This window comes from Dendrobates tinctorius, unplaced genomic scaffold (genome assembly GCF_039654945.1).
Source record: "Dendrobates tinctorius isolate UK_male_01 unplaced genomic scaffold, ASM3965494v1 ptg000028l, whole genome shotgun sequence".
In the NCBI taxonomy this organism is placed as follows: domain Eukaryota; kingdom Metazoa; phylum Chordata; class Amphibia; order Anura; family Dendrobatidae; genus Dendrobates; species Dendrobates tinctorius.
In genome coordinates this window covers 63337744-63357123 of record NW_027361696.1, presented here as the reverse complement: position 1 = coordinate 63357123, position 19380 = coordinate 63337744, and the positions used below count along the sequence as shown (strand labels likewise).

Sequence of the window (19380 nt, the reverse complement as noted above, 5' to 3'; positions counted from 1 at the left end):
TATACATGGCTGCACTATAATTATGGTATTTGCTATAAAATGTACCCAAAATGATCTGTAAGGAATTCCAAAGGAGGCTGGTGTCAAGTAATGTGCATGAAGTTTCGAGTTGGCAAGAAGCCACCTTTCAGCGCCTTGAGCCTCTCCGTATAGGCATCAGTCCTTAATATTTACTGTTAACTAAATCCTTCTTTGCACTATAGAATATAATTTTTATTAACTTTACGTGGTTTAAAATGTGCAGATCTTGTACCGATCATCAGTTACAACTTGTCCTCTGCTCCATTCACATCCAAAGCTGCAGGTAAACTTTTGGAGGCTGAGCAGGCATTGTACATGTGACTGGACCAGCAGAGAACAGCAGTGACTTGTGAAGTTCAGCAGCTGAGAGTTAACAGGAAAGCGGCAGAATTGAAAACAATTATGGTTAAAAAAAAGGGGTCAGTTTTGTCTGCAATACACTTCACTGTAATTTATTTTTCTGAGAGCTGGTCTCCAGTGTTAAGCGATCGTCATTGGATGATTTTTTTTTTATATACTGTTAGTTTTATTTATTAATTTTTGTGTGTATTTGGGTCTTGTGTGTCATGAACATGTCGCGTATACAGTAATTTAGAAACCAAAGAAATGTGTGAGCACTGTAATGAGAGACCTCCTTGCTTCCCTTTTTACACGATCTTGTTTTATTGCATGTTAGTCGGAATGTTACATTGTAAATTCTTTTAGAGAATTCTAGTTGAAAATTTTTTAGAAACGGTAATTTGAAAGGGGGATGCCCAAAAGTCATTTAAAAACATACATGAAATCAGTGGCCAAAGTCAAAATGCCTCAAGGCACACCCGCTCAGAAAAGATCTTTTCACTCAAAGTGTACCTCCTAGTGATGAGCGAGTATGCATGTTGCACGGGTTTTCCCGAGCATGCTCGGGTGGTCTCCGAGTATTTGGAAGTGCTGGGAGATTTAGTTTGTCGCCGCAGATGCATGATTTGTGACTACTTGACAGCCTGAATACAGGGGGGAATTCCCTAACAGACAATCCCCACATGTATTCAGGCTGTCAAGTAGTTGCAAATCATGCAGCTGCGGCGACAGAAACTAAATCTCCAAGCACTTCCAAATTCTCAGGGACCACCCGAGCATGCTCGGGGAAACTCGAGCAACGAGCATACTCGCCCATCACTAGTACCTCCAGTCGGCTTAAAAAGAGTTGTCTAGCCACTTAATTTTTCTTTTTCAGGCGGGAGATACACTGCCCGTGACAAAGCTCGCTTGGCTAAACATTACTATATTCCTCTGCCAAACTGTGGCATGATGCAGTTAAATGGGACCGCGTTGCAACCTGGAAACTATTGCAGCAAGTAGGGCAAAAAATCCAGCTTTTTGCGACTTCATTGCAACCCTGTTCACGTGCATTAAGCTGTGATGTAGAGACTGATCTTTGAACATACGAGTCACGACCTGTTTCACCACGTTGCTTCAGCCTAAGGGTTAGAATGGTGTAAAGTAATAAAAATAAGCAATCTTCTGTTGATCCCTTTCTGACCTTTCCTGGATCCCTATACAATTTGCGTACTTCTAGCCGCATTGGACAGGCATGGCTGGCAGCAGCCAATCACTAGCCGCAGTTTTGCTCCTGACAGGTTCCCTTTAAATTAGTAATACATTCGTATTGTCAAAATGTAGCTTATGCTTTTTTTTTATTTTTTAGAAAGTTGTAGATGCGTTTTCTTGCATAAAGGCTCACAAGCTTACTAAATATCCAGTTAATTTAAAGAGCTGAATAGAAAGAGAAGGAGGGGGATGGAGCTGCAGGATTTCTCCTTCAGGTCATCTGAAAGTTCCTCTTCTGAGAGGGGAGGGAAGAGCAGAAGGAGGAGACATCTGTTTCGCTCAAAATACACAGTACTGCTCTCGCTCAACACCAGCAATAGCTAGTATAGAGGGAGCATTTATAAAAAAAAAAAAAACACTTAAATTTTTTGGCTGGACAACATCTAAATGGCCCCGCTCTAATTGTTTTAAATGGCTAATGTGGCAATCCAAAATAAATCACTATAGAGGAAAAAAAAATGACTTTGTGTTGCATTCTGTAAAAGTTTCCAAATATGCTGAAATTGAAAAAAAACAAAAACAAAACACTGAAATAAAAAAAAATCTATATATTTTACAAAACTTCCCTTGTGGTTTTTAATAGCACAGCTCGCTTATCACATACACACATGGCTGAATTCATTGCAAGCACTTGGGCAATGACATTCCTTGGGCGCGCGGCACGACAGCTGGAAGTCGGAGAGGATTCGCAGGAGGATCAAGCCAACAGTCACATAACAGAATTTTCTCTCAACGCTCGTCCTTGTCGTGGAGTTTATTATTCCTTTGTCCCAGCATGAGGCTGCTTCAATTTTGGAACAGTGGGGGTCTAAACGACATTTTTGTCTTAAGCAGAAAGAAAACCCCATGCTGCTTAAATCTGAGCCCCCCACTGAGTGTTCTTGAAGGTTGGTTGACTTTATTTATATCTCTGCGACCATGGAAAATGACTAGATCTCCGGCGTAAATAATACCTGCAAAATCTCTGTAAAAACACCCGCTAAGTGGCGCTGACATCATACATACTTGGATCAAAGAGGATTAAGAGGTGACTCGATAAAACCTAAAGATGCGCAACATTGTCTCCTTAACCCATACTGGTCTAAGAAATCACTATTCTACTGTGTCTCTATTGAGCAATCTTAGCAGTAAGACAGACCGGTCAATAATTTTCTCCTGGCTATGGCACCCGTCATCGGAAAGGGGATATTAAGTCAGTTGAGTAAGTTTGACAGTGACCCAAATTTGAGAATGAGACCACTATGTGAGAGCATCTCCAAAACGGTAGGCCTTATGGGTTGCTCCTGGAATACAGTAGTTAGCACTTACCAAAATTGATCCAAGGAAGGACAACCGGTGAAATGGTGAACCTTGAATAGAAGCCTACCTGCAGTACTTGGCAGTGCAGATCCCTTCCATATGCCCAAAGGAGCTAATAGCTGATTTTTAAGGGTGTCTGGTGTTGCACCTCCACCGATCCGATACTGATGACCAAAGAATGGGTCAATCAATATCATTTTAACGGATAACCCCTTTAAAAGAGATACTGCCTGATTATGCCAAAGTCATAATAAGTGTATCCGAAAAAAATAAAGGCTCACATTTTTCAAAAACTACATTTTTTTTGTGCCAAATTTTTGCCACATTTCACCATCACGACTTTTTAAGCAACTTTCAAGCGCATCCCAATGTTAGACTCGAACTGGAGATCAATGTGTCAAATGTTGCATGTCCAATGTAGAATTTGCAAATTGCACCCCAGACTACATAAAGGGAGCGCTGGAGTAAGATTCACCAAATTCATTCAACGCCAGAAATGCTACTATGCATCCAGTGGCTGGTATACAATTTTGGCAAAATTTACATCAGCTTCGGCATAAATTATGAGTTTGCTGGGAATTTTTGATCACACCATATGCTCCCCAAGCTCTGTCCACTTTGGTTGGTGGAGCTGGTCAGGAATAGTGTAAAGATGCCAAAATTTGCTTTTTTTGTTTTTCAACCCCAAAATTTTACATTTCAAGCAATTTTACACCGCCTGCCAAAAAACTGATGAATTGGGGCCAAAGAGTCTGGATGAAGCTTCACGTTCCACTTATATTGGATATATATAGTGTCGATGGCGCATTGAAATACTCGGTACTCAAATTCTTCTCTCTTTCGGGGACCCGAGCACCATGCGATACGCGGCACTGCTCGTATCAAGTACTGGCAGGGCCGAGCACCCTCACCTGTCATTAGCCATATAGTTAGCAGATATTAAAAAAATATATTATTAGGTATGGATTAATCAAATAAATAATGGAGGGATGGAGACTACTCAGGAAGCGATGACAATGGACAACTGAAGATTGGCTGAAGCCATTAGAATTGGAGCAACATGAAAAATATGGTGTTTCCCAGAGGACACACTGCTCCAGTCATATTCTTCAGCAGTCCTGTGACATCCCTATAGCAAAGTCATTATTCCTGGAGCCAACAATGACTCTTGTGGTAGATAAATTATTTTCTCTAACTGGCGGGAATGTTTAATATGCCATATGTCCAAGTGTTCTCAAAGACTGACTGAGGTCACAAATTGGCTGTAGCAGTAGCCTACTGGTGGACCTCCATGCCTCAAACCAAGAGAAGAGTGGATAATCCAAGATGACTAGAACCAACTTTTTGGCCACTGATGTACGGACAGGGCATTTATGGTGATCAGGGCATGGCATGGTGATGTTTCTGCATGACAAACTCGATACATTGCTCCATGGTTCTCTCTCTCTTGGTACACCATCTTTAGAAAACAGTACTAATGGGGAACCAGAGAAACACTGAAATGGTAGAAGGTGATCCAACAGATCAGTATTCATATTTTTTTGTTTTTAGCAAAATACAGCTTACACTATAGAAAACACTTTGAATTTTCACCAGCAAATAGGAGGAAAGCTAATACATGATAGATTTTAACCAACCATGTCCTGATCCACAGAATAGTAAAATCTAGCTAAATGAAAACCTACATTTTCCACTTAAGTGGAATTAAGTGTTTTTGTAGTTCACTGTCTGTTGGGCTATTATCTCATTTTCTATGTGACTTAAAGGGTTATTCGCATTTTTATAGATGAATATTGTCAGGCAGTGCTTATAAATACAAGCAATTTTACAATTTACTGCTTGTTAAAATTTTAGCTGTTCTGGAGATATTAACACTTTTATGTTGTCTAGGAGAGTGACCACTGCTGTTGTCTAGCTTCTAAGCACTGTTGTGAAAGTGGTGAGGAGGTAACGGGGAGCTCCAACAACCCTGGTTGACTTTTAAACGGCGCTTACTAGCTTGATAAAAAAGAGCTTGTAAGCACTGCGCATGTTCTGCTGTCTAATAGCGGTGGTTGGTCTCCAAGTCAACGAGCCGTAAACAAAAGAAAAGTGTTAATATCTCAAGAACGGCTGAAAATTTTGATAAGCAATAAATTGCAAAATTGCTTGTATTTCCAAGATCTATCTGACAAATAACCATTTTTGAAGATGGTACTAACCCTTTTTAAAGTGGCCTTACACCTTGAATTTTTGGCTGAAGGATCAGTTTGGAGTCGAGTAAGCCACTTCCACTCGTGGTAAAAGTATTTTCTCCCTTGAGAACAAAGGAACGTTGAAATGTTTCACCCTTATTAAAGTATCAAAAAGGATTTTTGAGGAAAATAAACACATTAAATCTACATTTTGAACCTTCTACGACTGTGCCTGCACTCATGTATATCGAAAGCATATGAATACCTGAGATATGAACTACAGAAAACGTGACCTAGATGCTACAAGCAGCTCCATATTTGTCTCCCCGCCGCTCAGTACTCGCAGATGTAATACATTCTCCGCGAGCAGTCATTGTCCCACCACTTTCCGTCATCCGATGAGATAGATACGCAGTTCTCCAGAATGCCACCATTTGGCTGTGTCACCAAATGATCTTTGTACCAGTTGAAATAGGAGACACGATGGCCATTCTCAAACGTGTACATCCCTTCTGAGCGTCGATCATGAATCCCGATCCAGATGGGCCAGTTAAATGGATAGAAGGCATCGTGAACATACTGTGCCAGATAGGCAAATTCATTCTGGTCTATTGGCATTGCCAGGTTCCCCCCTCGGCTGTGGCAAAGCTGTTGTGCCGTTGCGTAGTTTTCAAAGTGCTGAAAAATGAGATAGCACTTTCGGTGGTATCGCTTGCCCTTCAAGCAACCTAGAAAGAGCAGAGAAAATCAAAGTAGTTTCTAGAACATATCGTAGTAGGGTTATGGAAGGCAGTTAACAAGTAGAGATATATCCAGCTACACGGATGAAAATTCCTGAAGTTCTATTCGTTCTTATTAAAAATTACACTAAAACACCTGTTACAGTCCAGAAGCGAAATATCGCCAACATATTTCTGATGCATGTAGCACTCTTAGTCATGATCATGTTCATGAAAGAAGAATTTTTATCCATGTAGTTGGACCTATCTCTGCTTCGCTTGTCTTCCTCCCTGAGCTGTGTGATTGATCTGAGCTCCGGTGAACTATGGCTCTCACGTAGCCACTACTCTATTCCTGGTGTCTCAAGACAGATGTGTGTCGTAGACCAACATACTGTATATCGGATGTTTATGGCATGTCCTGTGTCCAAGATGGGAATAGCCCTCTAATTACTTTTATACATCAAACTTTTAAGATATTTTTTGGGGTCAATGAATGAGATCTTTCCTGTTTAGGCTGACTTCTCCCATCAATATTAATTATTGGGTCTAAGCTCCGACCATAATACCTGGCCCAACCGTGGGTCTGCTGACCCTGAACTATTAGCCTTATAGACAAGTGGTTTACATATTAGCTATGCCATAGGGTTATACTGAATTAGGGATAGAAGTGGGCTCAAATATATCATTACCCCTGATTTATGCTGTGTATGGATTGTAGGATTTTACGGCATTAAACATATGGAAAGACCAGTGTGTTGGGATTAGGACCCCCTCGGCTACTTGTGTCCTGCATTTAGTAACAGCCTAAAGAATTGTACAATAGTCAATCGCCCTGCAGGATCACGTCTGTGAAACAAATTCTGGCACGGTTAACTTCTGCAGAAGATGGCTTCCAGCTGAGTGAGAGGTTGGAACAGCGTTTTCGCAGCAGGAATTCCAGGTGAAATAGAGTATCTCTTTCATTCTTAAAGGGGAATATTGCGGGATGTTAACCATGCATGTAATAGAACAGGATGAGTTTGTGCTGATCTTGCTTACGGGTCTGTCATCTTGTTTACAAAACTGTGGGATACATTTCTTAAAGTAGATTCACAAAACCAGCGCCAAAGTTTCTGTGCGAAGCAACTTTTTAGAAGTACCGTAATAAACTTGGAGTTCGATAATCCAGCCTGGTCAGGACTACCAATCTGATAGATTATCATCATATAACATGCACATTTTACTACAACAATCTTTGTGTAACTCAATAGTTCACGTGAATGTAAGAAACTTTGTAATTGATCTCATCAGAGAAATATTCTTTTTCCATTCATGAGCCACTTATTTTCTTGATCCTGCTTCCCAAATCCATCATTCATTCTGAAAACAGCTAGAATCCATCTTGATCAAAATGAAAACAGCCTTCTCACTGAGGAATCAGATTAAAACTGCTTATTGGTGTCTATGGAGAGGGGAGGAGTAAAGAATGCAGTAAAAGAACAGACAGAGAGGAACACAGACACTGTTGCTTTCTACTACATATTTCATCTCATCCCTGTGCTGGATTTACAGTTACACTGCTCAGTACATATAAGAAGCTTAATATAAGAAACTTTGTAATTATCTAGCCAGAGAAATATGCTTCTTTTTCCACCTATGAACCAATTATTTTCTTCCTCCTGAATTCATCATTCATTCTGAAAAAGATCTAAATTTCATCTTGATCAAAACAAGAGGGCTTGCCAGCTCACTGAGGAATCAGATTACAACTGTTTATTTATTTAAGTTTATGGAGAAGGGAGGCATAGAGAACGCAGTGAACAGTTGCCTATTGGTGTCTATGCAGAGGGGAGGAGTGAGGAACACAGAAAAAGAACCGACAGAGAGGGACACAGACGTGCTGCTTTCTACTGAGCGTTTTATCTCAGCCCTGAGCTGGATTTACAGCTTCACTGCTCAGTAGACATAAGAAACAATTTAAAAAACTTTGCAATTTATCTCATCAGAGAAACATGCTTTTTTCTCCACCTATTATCGACCTCTTTTCTCCCCCCTTCCTCCTGAATTCATCATTCACTCTGAAAAATAGCTAAAATCCATCTTTATCTAAACAAAGGGTATGCCAGCTCACTGAAGAATCAGATTACAGCTGCCTATTGAAGTCTATGGAGAGAGGAGGAGTGTGGAGCACAGTGACCAAACAGGCAGAGTGATAAATATATAGCCATACAGAGAGCATTCCAAGAATGCCTGAAAAATATTTTTTTGCCATTGAGTTTCATTTAAAATTTATTTCAAAATTTTGCTTTTACAGGACAGATAAGAGTTACAAACTGCCTGGTAGACACTCATAGTGGGATGACTGATGGAAACGTAGTTTACTCGTTCTGCATCAGAGTCCAACACGGAGGCTGTAGAAGGCAAATGGTGCAGAATTTGTCATGAAAACCAATTTCAAAAATGAATTTTAGCCCCAATTATATACACTTAAATAAAAAGGAAAAATTCCCCTAAAAAGAACAACCCCTTTAAACATGCAGACGTGTCCTTCCATACCTTACGTCGCTGTTCTAGATATTATTAGATGATTGGCGCCAGTTTACCTGACTTTGAAAGAAGAAAAATTGTGCCACTCTGTTTGGCATTGGTTATTCTATATATTATATATTCATGACATGTAAAATTTGGATTAAGAAAAAATAGAGTTCTTCACAAAATTTGCAGGTATGAGTGGACATACTGTATTAACACCTATACTAAGGTCCCCATGTATATTTTTTGGATTGGCCGGTTCTGTTTCCTGATTCTTTCTGTTTGCTGCCTACCATTGCTCTCTCTTCCTTTTTTTTTTAGTTTTGTACCTAATGAAACTCATACTCCCTACAAGAAACAGATGATCCCTCAGGAAAGTACAGAATATTGTAATTAAAACAAGACATTAACTTGAATAACAACAGCCTGACACATGTTCCTGCTTGGCAATCCTACCTTCAATCTGTCCAATCTGTCTCTGATTTCTTGCATTCATCTCAGACACAGTGGCGATGGAGTCTTCTGCTTCACTGAGCTTAGTCCGCATGGTGGACACGCTTTGAGACATCTGGGACACTTTGACGTCAAGGCCGTAGAACTGGACGTTAAGGCGATGGATTGCAGCCTCTATTCCGCTCAGACGGGACACTGTGGGCAAAGAAACATCGGTATCTAACCATAAGGACCGTAAATGACCGTGACCTACTCGATATGGATTCAACCAGAAATGTTACGATAGAGTCCAAGAGTCTCATTTCTTTACAAAGGGCTTGGTCAAGGTTGGGTGAAAAAAATGGTGAGGTCTTGGATAATTTCATCTGGTCCCAAAAATCTGATGTGTACGAGGGAAGCACAACTGCCCACATGTGTTAACTGTTGGAGGAAACAATGTTTGGCATGTTCATAATCGTAGTACGATGCCAATGGCTCACACCCTGCTGTATGTCCTGTTTCCAGCTCTTGCTACACATAGATATCCTTGACAAAGATCTCTCTTGGTCGAAACATTGGACCATATCTGTTTTGACTCTTTACCGAATCAAATAAAAACACCAAGAAGACCTACAGTCTCATCTTTTTGTCTTGCTGAACTTTCTATTTCAACTATGAACATACTCTGTCACAATATGTCTTCTAGTTAGCTGGGCAGCCATGTACTCCAAACCTTAAAGTCCCCATGCACCTTATATTAACAACGTTGGCCGAACTGCCCAATGTCAGGTAGATAAAGGTCCAGCAGGTCTGATTTCACACGACTGATTGCTCTCTTGGGGCTTAATCAGACGACTATGCAACTCAAGGTGAGATCAGACCGCAATGCAAGGACTGGCCAGTGGCTCTCCCAACCAGAGAATTACAGCTTCATGTATTTCTATGAGGCTGTCACACTTGGGTCGGGAGAGCCACAATCAGCCCGTGCATTAGCGGTCTGTGCTCGGATACCTGAGTGACCCTTAGTAGATAAACCACTGCTAGAGATGTCTGATCTCTCATAGAAAACACGAGAGCACTCACAACAGACAGCTATTGAGTGTGGAATCTGTTAGGACTAATTCACACATATATTATCCGTATTTTTTCATCTTTGTTACGGCTAGAAGTCCCAATCCAGGTCCAAATTAGCTAATGAGTCCTATGGTAATACAGGATCTTGTGTCCTAATATGGACAAGAAAATACAGATTGATCCAGTGTATCTTAAATAATAAATAATACAACTTTGTAATTAGTCTTAAAGGAAACCGTCAGGACAATTTTACTTCTAAAACTAATAGCATAGATGTATAGGTCCTAGTTAGACAATAAAAATGGTACCAGTCTTGTAACAATGGGTTGTGCCAGCGCTAATAAAATTGAGCTTTGGAGCCACATGCAAATTAGCCTGAAAGTAAATTGAGGGGGCGTGTTCATGATCTCTTAGTGCATTGACACGCCCCGAATGCACTTCCAGACTTCAACGCTCAATTTCTCAACACTGGAACATCAGATTTCAACAAGACAGGTATCATTGTTATTATTGAGTTAGGTCCTACAGTATACAACCATATCACTAGTTTCATTAATAAAAAATTATGCTGACAAGTTCCTTTAATTTAAAGCTCCTTTTTTATCAGACCTATATTTTCTTTTATTTAGTTTGATCTTACAATCATACTTTCTAACACTTTCTAACATCAGTCCTTTAATTCTTCCTAACTTACTTTTGGTAATTTAGCAAGAAATTGGGAATAGATATAAATATGACTGCAGGATCAGACTACACAGTGATTGCTCGTAGTCTGTTACCATGGAAACAGAACACATACAACTGTGTTAGAGCAGGAGACACAAACTGATCCATTTTTAAAAGCGGCTACAGGCAACATTGTTTTAGTTTTTATTTCCCATGCAGTGGAAAAACAAAGTGACGACAGAGGAGTATGTCTCTATAAATGTATGGCCGAGTGGGTCTTGATTACATCTGCATGTGTAACGTACGTTGTCTTTCCCTCCCCTCTAGATCTGTGGTTTGGTTTCGGTGGCCTGGATTCCTAACACAGACTTGTGGTGAGCGGAAAACCTACGTGGACGTCTCTCAGAAGCCCCCAAACCTTGTTCGTATTCATGTCAAGAAAACCACATTGCAAAAAAATATAAAAAAAATCCAAGGAAAAGTTGAGAAATTAAAATGCTGATGCTTACACAGAGGAATGTGTACAAGAATTAAAGCTGAGTTTTATTTTTTCTCCTGGCAAGGTTCTGGCAGAACGTAAATGTAAACTTTGTGGTTTTGTAATGGCCAGAGACTCACAAGGATAGTGAATTCTTTAATGTTCGCAACAATATTGTAGTATCTGCAATACCAGACACAGCCATGGATAAGGGTGAAAAAAAATAATTTTTCACTAAGATAGATCCCTGGGACCCTCTGCATCTGCTTTATAGTGGTACTGGGTGCAGTTCCCTGTAGAGCTGGGAGGCCAGGAATAAACTGTGCAGAAGTGTTAGTAAGATCCCCAGCGATCAGATCTCAGAAATCAGACCCCCTTGTGATCATTGAATGATCGCACTTCGTAGTGATTATTAACTTGAAGAATATCCCTTTAAGTACTTTATGGAAATTTAAAACAAGATAATCTTAATATTAATACAAACCACAAAGTAAATCAATTTTTCTTTTTTTGACACTAATAAAGGACCACACGATAAAATCCCAAAATAGCACCACACTTGGCTATAGGATGTGTCTGGTATTACAGGTTAGTGATTTATTATTACTTCTTTGATGAATGTACCAAAACAGAAGACTAAACAGAATAAACCAAAAATAATGAAGCAAGTAAATTTTGTTAGAAAATCACATTTAAAATCAAAGCACTCCCCTTTGATAAAGCAAGCACACAAAACGCGCGCCAGGGGCTGCAAGGAGTGCTGCAGCGGTCCAGACTCACCATGGGTAAGCGGGTATTTTTTCTGATGGCAGCCTACTATATTGGTATATAGGTTACATCCTACAATTATTCACAGTGTCTACTACTAGGTGCTGCTTGTACGCACCCTTACTGTGATCTTTTGATCCCACGTCCCCAGGTCTTATACTAACCCCTATTCTCTTCCTTGCCTACCTCCATTGTTTTCTTATTAAATGTATTTATTCTGTGTTTAGGCTGATTTTAAATGTGATTTTCTAATAAAATTGATTTGCTTCATAATTTTTAGTGGTTTTTGGTTTATTCCATTTAGTCTTCTGATTTGGTACATTTTTTGGAGTACTCCACTTGTTTACTATATTTTGCTTTGTTAATATATATAGTGCGTTGCAAAAGTATTTGGCCCCCTGGAACTTTTCAACCTTTTCCCACATATCATGCTTCAAACATAAAGATACCAAATGTAAATTTTTGGTGAAGAATCAACAACAAGTGGAACACAATTGTGAAGTTGAACGAAATTTATTGGTTATTTTAAATGTTTGTGAAAATTCAAAAACTGAAAAGTGGGGCGTGCAATATTATTCAGCCCCTTTAATTTAATACTTTGTTGCACCACCTTTTGCTGCGATTACAGCTGCAAGTCGCTTGGGGTATGTGTCTATCAGTTTTGTACATCGAGAGACTGAAATTCTTGCCCATACTTCCTTGGTAAACAGCTCGAGCTCAGTGAGGTTTGATGGAGATCGTTTGTGAACAGCAGTTTTCAGCTCTTTCCACAGATTCTCAATTGGATTCAGGTCTGGACTTTGACTTGGCCATTCTAACACCTGGATACGTTTATTTGTGAACCATTTGTTATGCGAGGCTTAGGTCGAAGGAGGCTGACAAAACCCGGGCCCCTGCGGAGTCCCTCAAACTAGGGAAAACCCTGTCTGACCCTCAACCCAGGGTTTTTGCTAAAGGTGCAAATGCCTGAGCCTCCAGCCTCTCCTTATCTCCTGCTCAGCCCTAAGCTGAACCCTCCACCCTCCACCCAGTGAGTTGTCAAACCACCAAAACCCACACAGTAATGACAGACAGGGAGAACTCAAACCACACCGCGCCGCAACCACACAGGACAATACTATAATGTGAACAGGGCAAAACAAAGCACAAATATAGGAAGACGAAAAGGTAACAACGGATCATACGACACCAGCTATGAATTTCTCTCTCCAACACCTCCACTCCAGACCGGAACCACTTGGCACAAAACACAAGCTATAATCGGCGACGCCCACAGGCCAGCACGACTATTTAAAGACCGTGGGCGTGACCAAACATCCCACCTGATTTCCAGCTAGATTAACCCCAGATAACCTGAGTAAAATCAAGCCGGCGCCACTGAGGCTATAGTGGACGGAGATGGAACTACCGCTGCCTGCCGGACGCTGTGGTGTGAACAGCATCCGACATGACAGTACCCCGTCTTCTACGAGGGACCCCAGGGCCCTCAAGACTCATAGGACCCGGCTTGTCCGGATGACGGCGGTGAAAGGAACTGACCAGCCGCTCCGCATGTATGTCTGAGGCTGGAACCCAAGACCTCTCCTCCAGACCATACCCCCGCCAGTGCACCAAATACTGAAGAGTACGGCGCAGTACTCGAGAGTCCACCACTTTGGAGACTTCAAACTCTAAATTGCCATCCACCATGACTGGAGGTGGCATCGGCGTCGTGTCCACAGAGCCTACCACCTTTTTCAATAAAGACCTGTGAAACACGTTGTGTATCTTGTATACCGCAGGAAGCTCCAACCGAAAAGCAACCGGGTTTATGATGGCAGCAACCTTAAAAGGGCCAATAAACCTTGGACCCAATTTCAATGATGGAATTTTGAGTTTTATGTTTTTAGTAGCTAACCACACCCAATCACCCACACACAGGTCCGGACCTGGCACGCGTCTAGAGTCAGCCACACGTTTGTATCTTGCACTCATGCTCAGCAATCGCTGTTTCACACTCCTCCAGACCGATGATAGTTGAACTCCTAACCGGTCCTCCTCTGGGACGCCCCCAGAGCCCCCCTGATGCAAGGTACAAAATTGAGGATGGTGCCCATAAACACAAAAGAACGGAGACTCTCCCGATGATTCTTGGCGGTAATTATTTAATGCGAACTCGGCCAAGGGAAGGAACGTCGACCACTCCTCTTGGTTGTCAGACACAAAACATCGCAAATACTGCTCCAGATTTTGGTTCATGCGCTCAGTTTGACCATTTGACTGCGGATGAAACGCCGACGAATGAGACAACTTGATCCCCAATCGTGAGCAAAAAGCTTTCCAAAACTTCGCCACAAACTGGGTACCCCTATCAGACACTATGTCCGACGGAACTCCGTGCAGTCTGACCACCTCCTGCACAAAGACCTGAGCCAACGTCTTCGCGTTGGGCAAGGAAGGCAACGACACAAAATGCGCCATCTTCGAAAATCGATCAACCACCACCAGGATGACCGTGTTCCCCGCCGAGGCAGGCAAGTCTGTGATAAAGTCCATGGAGATTTCTGTCCATGGCCTACTAGGTATCCCCAGAGGCTGTAGAGTGCCAGCAGGACGGGTTCTGGGCGACTTGGCCCTGGCGCACGTGATGCAAGCTGTCACGTAGGAAACCACATCCTGCCGGATTTTTGGCCACCAGAAGCGGCGCGATACCAGTTCCAAGGTGCCCCTAACCCCTGGATGACCGGCCAGGACCGAGTCGTGGTGTTCCCCCAACACTTTAAGACGAAGATGAAGGGGTACGAACGACTTATTAGCGGGAAGTCCTGGTGGTACCTCCTCCTGGGCCTCGGCAATCTCCGCCTCTACCTCAGTCGTGAGAGCCGAAACCACTACACCTTCCTGGAGGATGGGTACCGGCTCTTCCCGAGGTTCTCCCCCCGGAAAACACCTGGACAAGGCATCCGCCTTGGTGTTTTTCGCCCCAGGACGGTAAGTCACCAGAAAGTTAAAACGTGTAAAAAACAATGCCCAGCGAGCCTGCCTGGGAGACAGACGCTTGGCCGACTCCAGATAGAGCAGGTTTTTATGGTCGGTGATGACTGTGACCTGGTGGGCCGCCCCCTCCAAGAAGTGTCGCCATTCCTCAAAAGCCAATTTGATGGCCAACAACTCCCTGTTGCCGATGTCGTAATTCCGTTCGGCCGGCGACAGCTTCTTGGAGAAGTAGGCGCATGGACGCAAATTGCTCAAGGACGAGCCCTGTGACAGTACTGCCCCCACTCCCACCTCAGACGCATCGACCTCCACCGTAAAAGGTTTAGATACGTCCGGTTGCACCAGAATGGGGGCTGAAGCAAAACGGTTCTTCAGAAGCTCAAATGCACGCACCGCATCCTCAGACCAGATAGCGAGATTGGTACCTTTTTTCGTCATGTCCGTGAGCGGTTTGGCTATAGTAGAGAAATTCTTAATAAACTTCCTATAATAGTTGGCAAACCCAAGGAACCGCTGGAGCACCTTTAGATTACCAGGCCGTTCCCATCGCAGCACCGCTTGCACCTTAGCGGCATCCATTTTAAACCCTGCGGCGGACACAATATATCCCAAAAAAGGCAACTCTTGAACAAAAAACACGCATTTTTCAAGCTTAGCATAGAGCTTATTCTCACGGAGCAGCTGTAACACCTGCCTGACATGCTCTAAATGAGTGTCCTGGTCGCTTGAATAAATAAGGATATCATCCAGGTACACAATCACAAATTTCCCCAGCAAATGAGCAAATACATCATTTATGAAATGTTGGAACACAGCAGGCGCGGTTGTCAACCCAAATGGCATAACTAGGCTTTCAAAATGACCCTCAGGGGTATTAAATGCCGTCTTCCACTCATCCCCCTGACGGACCCTTATGAGGTTATATGCCCCCCTGAGGTCAAGTTTGGAAAACCACTTCGCACCAGCCACCTGGTTGAACAAATCAGGGATCAGAGGCATCGGGTAGGGATCACGGACCGTAATCTGGTTTAACTCCCGGAAATCCAGACACGGGCGTAACCCCCCATCTTTCTTCTTTATAAAGAAAAACCCCGCTGCTACAGGTGAGGATGAAGGCCGGATGTGCCCTTTACTTAAACTCTCCGCAATGTAGTCCTTAAGAGCTTGTCTCTCCGGACCAGAAATACTAAACATCCTCGCCTTAGGCAATTTAGCCCCGGGTTTTAACCTAATTTGACAGTCATAGGCTCGATGTGGAGGTAGTTCTGAGCAACCCCTCTCAGAGAATACGTCCGCAAAATCCAGCAATGCCTCCGGAAGGCTGGACTTCACGGCTGACACACATGTGGCCAAGCAATTTTCCTGGCAGAAAGTGCTCCACTGGACTATGTCCTGGGTTCTCCAGTCAATCACCGGGTTGTGCTTAGACAACCATGGGAAACCCAGGACTATTTGTGCTGGGAGATTATTGAGTACCTTACATGTAACCCACTCAGAATGTAGGACCCCAATGTGGAGTTTAACCTCAGCTACAAACTCAGTAATCTCCCCCTGTGGGAGGGGAGCGGCATTAATGGTAACCACGCGAATAGGATGAGGGAGTTTTTCGATCTTGAAACCTGCCATGCGTGCAAACTCCTCATCCATGAGATTGGTGGCTGAACCGCTATCCACAAACACTGATATTGGTAGCTCTCTGCCCGCAATAATAACCCTGGCAGGGAGCATACATTGAGATACCATCATGGAGGATATGCATACGCTCAGTTGGGCCTCCTCCATACCCTCTGAGCTTACCAGTTTTCCGCCGGTGCGACTTTCTTTGGTAGCACAGGACAAGCATTTACATAATGATCTCTTTTACCACAGTAAAAACATGCTCCATGCTTCCTGAACCCAGGAACGCGACGCTGCACATGTGATACCCCAGCGATTTGCATAGGTTCCGTGGGCTCATCTGCAGCAACCACACTGGCACCCCTGCTTTCCCCCAGAGGCAGCGTCTCCTGCGCCCCTTGATGCAAACGGCGATCAATACGGATAACCAAACTCATGGCAGATTCTAACGAAGCAGGAGTCTCATACATGGTCAGGTCAGGCACACCAGGTCAGGTCAGGCACACCAGCCTGACCAAAGAGCTGAGGCGAGCTTCCAGGGCTGCTGAGCGCAGATGGAAAAGATCCCACTCCAACGAGCATTTCATCGCATTCAAACAGTCCCTCACTACTTTCAAGACCACACTCGCCACAGCTAAACAAACCTACTTCTCATCTCTCATATCCTCCCTGTCTCACAACCCTAAACAGTTATTCAACACCTTCAATTCTCTCCTCCGCCCCCCAGCACCTCCTCCCTCCCCACTCATCTCAGCTGAAGACTTTGCCTCATTTTTCAAGCAGAAAATTGATAACATCAGGGACAGTTTTGGTCAACAACCCCCAGAGCCCTTCCTCCCGACTTCCCAGCCCTCCACCTTCAAAACCAACTTCTCCACCATTACAGAAGATCGACTCTCCACTCTACTCTCAAGATCACATCTCACCACCTGTGCACTCGACCCGATCCCATCCCACTTCATCCCAAACCTCACCACAGTCTTCATCCCAACCCTAACCCATCTCTTCAACCTATCACTAACAACTGGTGTTTTCCCCTCAAGCTTTAAACATGCCTCCATCACACCTATCCTCAAAAAGCCCTCTCTTGACCCATCCTCTGTATCTAGCTATCGCCCTATATCACTTCTCCCATACGCCTCCAAGCTACTGGAACAACACGTCTACCTTGAACTGTCCTCCCATCTCTCTTCTTGCTCCCTCTTCGACCGCTTACAATCTGGCTTCCGGTCACACCACTCCACTGAAACTGCCCTTACTAAGGTCACCAATGACCTCTTAACTGCCAAGAGCAAGCGACACTACTCTGTCCTCCTCCTCCTGGACCTGTCGGCTGCCTTTGACACAGTGGACCATTCCCTATTATTACAGACCCTCTCATCCCTCGGCATCACAGACTTGGCCCTCTCCTGGATCTCATCATACCTAACAGACCGGACATTCAGCGTCTCCCACTCACACACCACCTCCTCACCTCGCCCCCTATCTGTCGGAGTCCCACAAGGTTCAGTCCTAGGGCCCCTGCTGTTCTCTATTTACACCTTTGGCCTGGGACAGCTCATAGAATCTCATGGCTTTCAGTATCATCTTTATGCTGATGACACACAGATCTACATCTCTGGACCAGATATCACCTCCCTACTAACCAGAATCCCTCAATGTCTGTCCACTATTTCATCCTTCTTCTCCACTAGATATCTGAAACTCAACATGGACAAAACAGAATTCATCATCTTTCCCCCATCTCACGTGACCCCCCCTACGAACCTATCAATTACAGTAAATGACTGCCCACTCTCCCCAGTCCCACAAGCTCGCTGCCTCGGAGTAATCCTTGATGCTGATCTCTCCTTCAAACCACATATCCAAACCCTTTCCACTTCCTGCCGACTTCAACTCAAAAATATTTCACGCATCCGTTCATTCCTCACCCAAGAATCTGCAAAAACCCTAGTCCATGCCCTCATCATCTCTCGCCTTGACTACTGCAACCTCATGCTCTGCGGCCTCCCCTCAAACACTCTCGCACCCCTCCAATCTCTTCTAAACTCTGCTGCCCGACTAATCCACCTGTCCCCCCGCTATTCCCCAGCTTCTCCCCTCTGTCAATCCCTTCACTGGCTCCCAATTGCCCAGAGACTCCATTACAAAACCCTAACCATGACATACAAAGCCATCCACAACTTGTCTCCTCCATACATCTGTGACCTCGTCTCCCGGTACTTTCCTGCACGCAACCTCCGATCCTCACAAGATCTCCTTCTCTACTCCCCTCTTATCTCCTCTTCCCACAATCGCATACAAGATTTCTCTCGCGCATCACCCCTACTCTGGAACTCTCTACCACAACATATCAGACTCTCACCTACCATCGAAACCTTCAAAAAGAGCCTGAAGACCCACCTCTTCCGACAAGCCTATAACCTGCAGTAACCACCGATCGACCAAACCGCTGCACGACCAGCTCTACCCTCGCCTACTGTATTATCACCCATCCCTTGAAGATTGTGAGCCCTCGCGGGCAGGGTCCTCTCTCCTCCTGTACCAGTTATGACTTGTATTGTTTAAGATTATTGTACTTGTTTTTATGTATACCCCCCTCACATGTAAAGCGCCATGGAATAAATGGCGCTATAACAATAAATAATAATAATAATAATAATAATAATAATAATACATCAGGAGGGCCTGTTTAACTCTTTCTGAGACCCCATGAATAAACTGACTCCGCAGCGCTGGGTCGTTCCACTGTGTGTCTACTGCCCAACGGCGAAATTCTGAACAATAGTCTTCCGCCATACGTTCCCCCTGACGGAGGGCGCGGATCTTAGATTCTGCTAAAGCCAATCTGTCGGGGTCATCATAAATGAGCCCGAGTGCTGAAAAAACATTCTCAACCGAATGAAATGTAGCAGAGTCGGCTGGTAAGGAAAACGCCCATGCTTGGGGGTCCCCACTCAGTAATGATAACACCAGACCCACCCGCTGAGCCTCATTACCTGAGGAGACCGGGCGCATGCGAAAGTATAACTTGCAGGCCTCCCGAAAGATG

General features: G+C 43.7%; 2 protein-coding genes across 3 annotated transcripts in view; one reads left to right on the top strand and one right to left on the bottom strand.

Annotated features, from left to right (window-relative positions):
* Positions 1-9124, top strand: part of LOC141085452 (E3 SUMO-protein ligase ZBED1-like) — a 39393-nt gene extending 30269 nt beyond the window's left edge. Inside the window, exon 7 of the transcript XR_012231311.1 lies at positions 8639-9124. The gene's annotated coding sequence lies outside the window, so the exon portion shown is untranslated. The remainder of the gene's footprint in view (positions 1-8638) is intronic.
* The window catches only part of CLEC11A (C-type lectin domain containing 11A), a 43368-nt gene continuing 25670 nt past the window's right edge, over positions 1683-19380 (bottom strand). For both annotated transcript variants that reach the window (XM_073570822.1, XM_073570821.1), the window contains 2 exons: positions 8774-8965; positions 1683-5812 (listed from right to left, as the gene is read on the bottom strand). In XM_073570822.1, the coding sequence (XP_073426923.1) occupies positions 5418-5812; positions 8774-8965 (587 nt within the window). In that variant the 3' untranslated portion in view covers positions 1683-5417. The remainder of the gene's footprint in view (positions 5813-8773; positions 8966-19380) is intronic.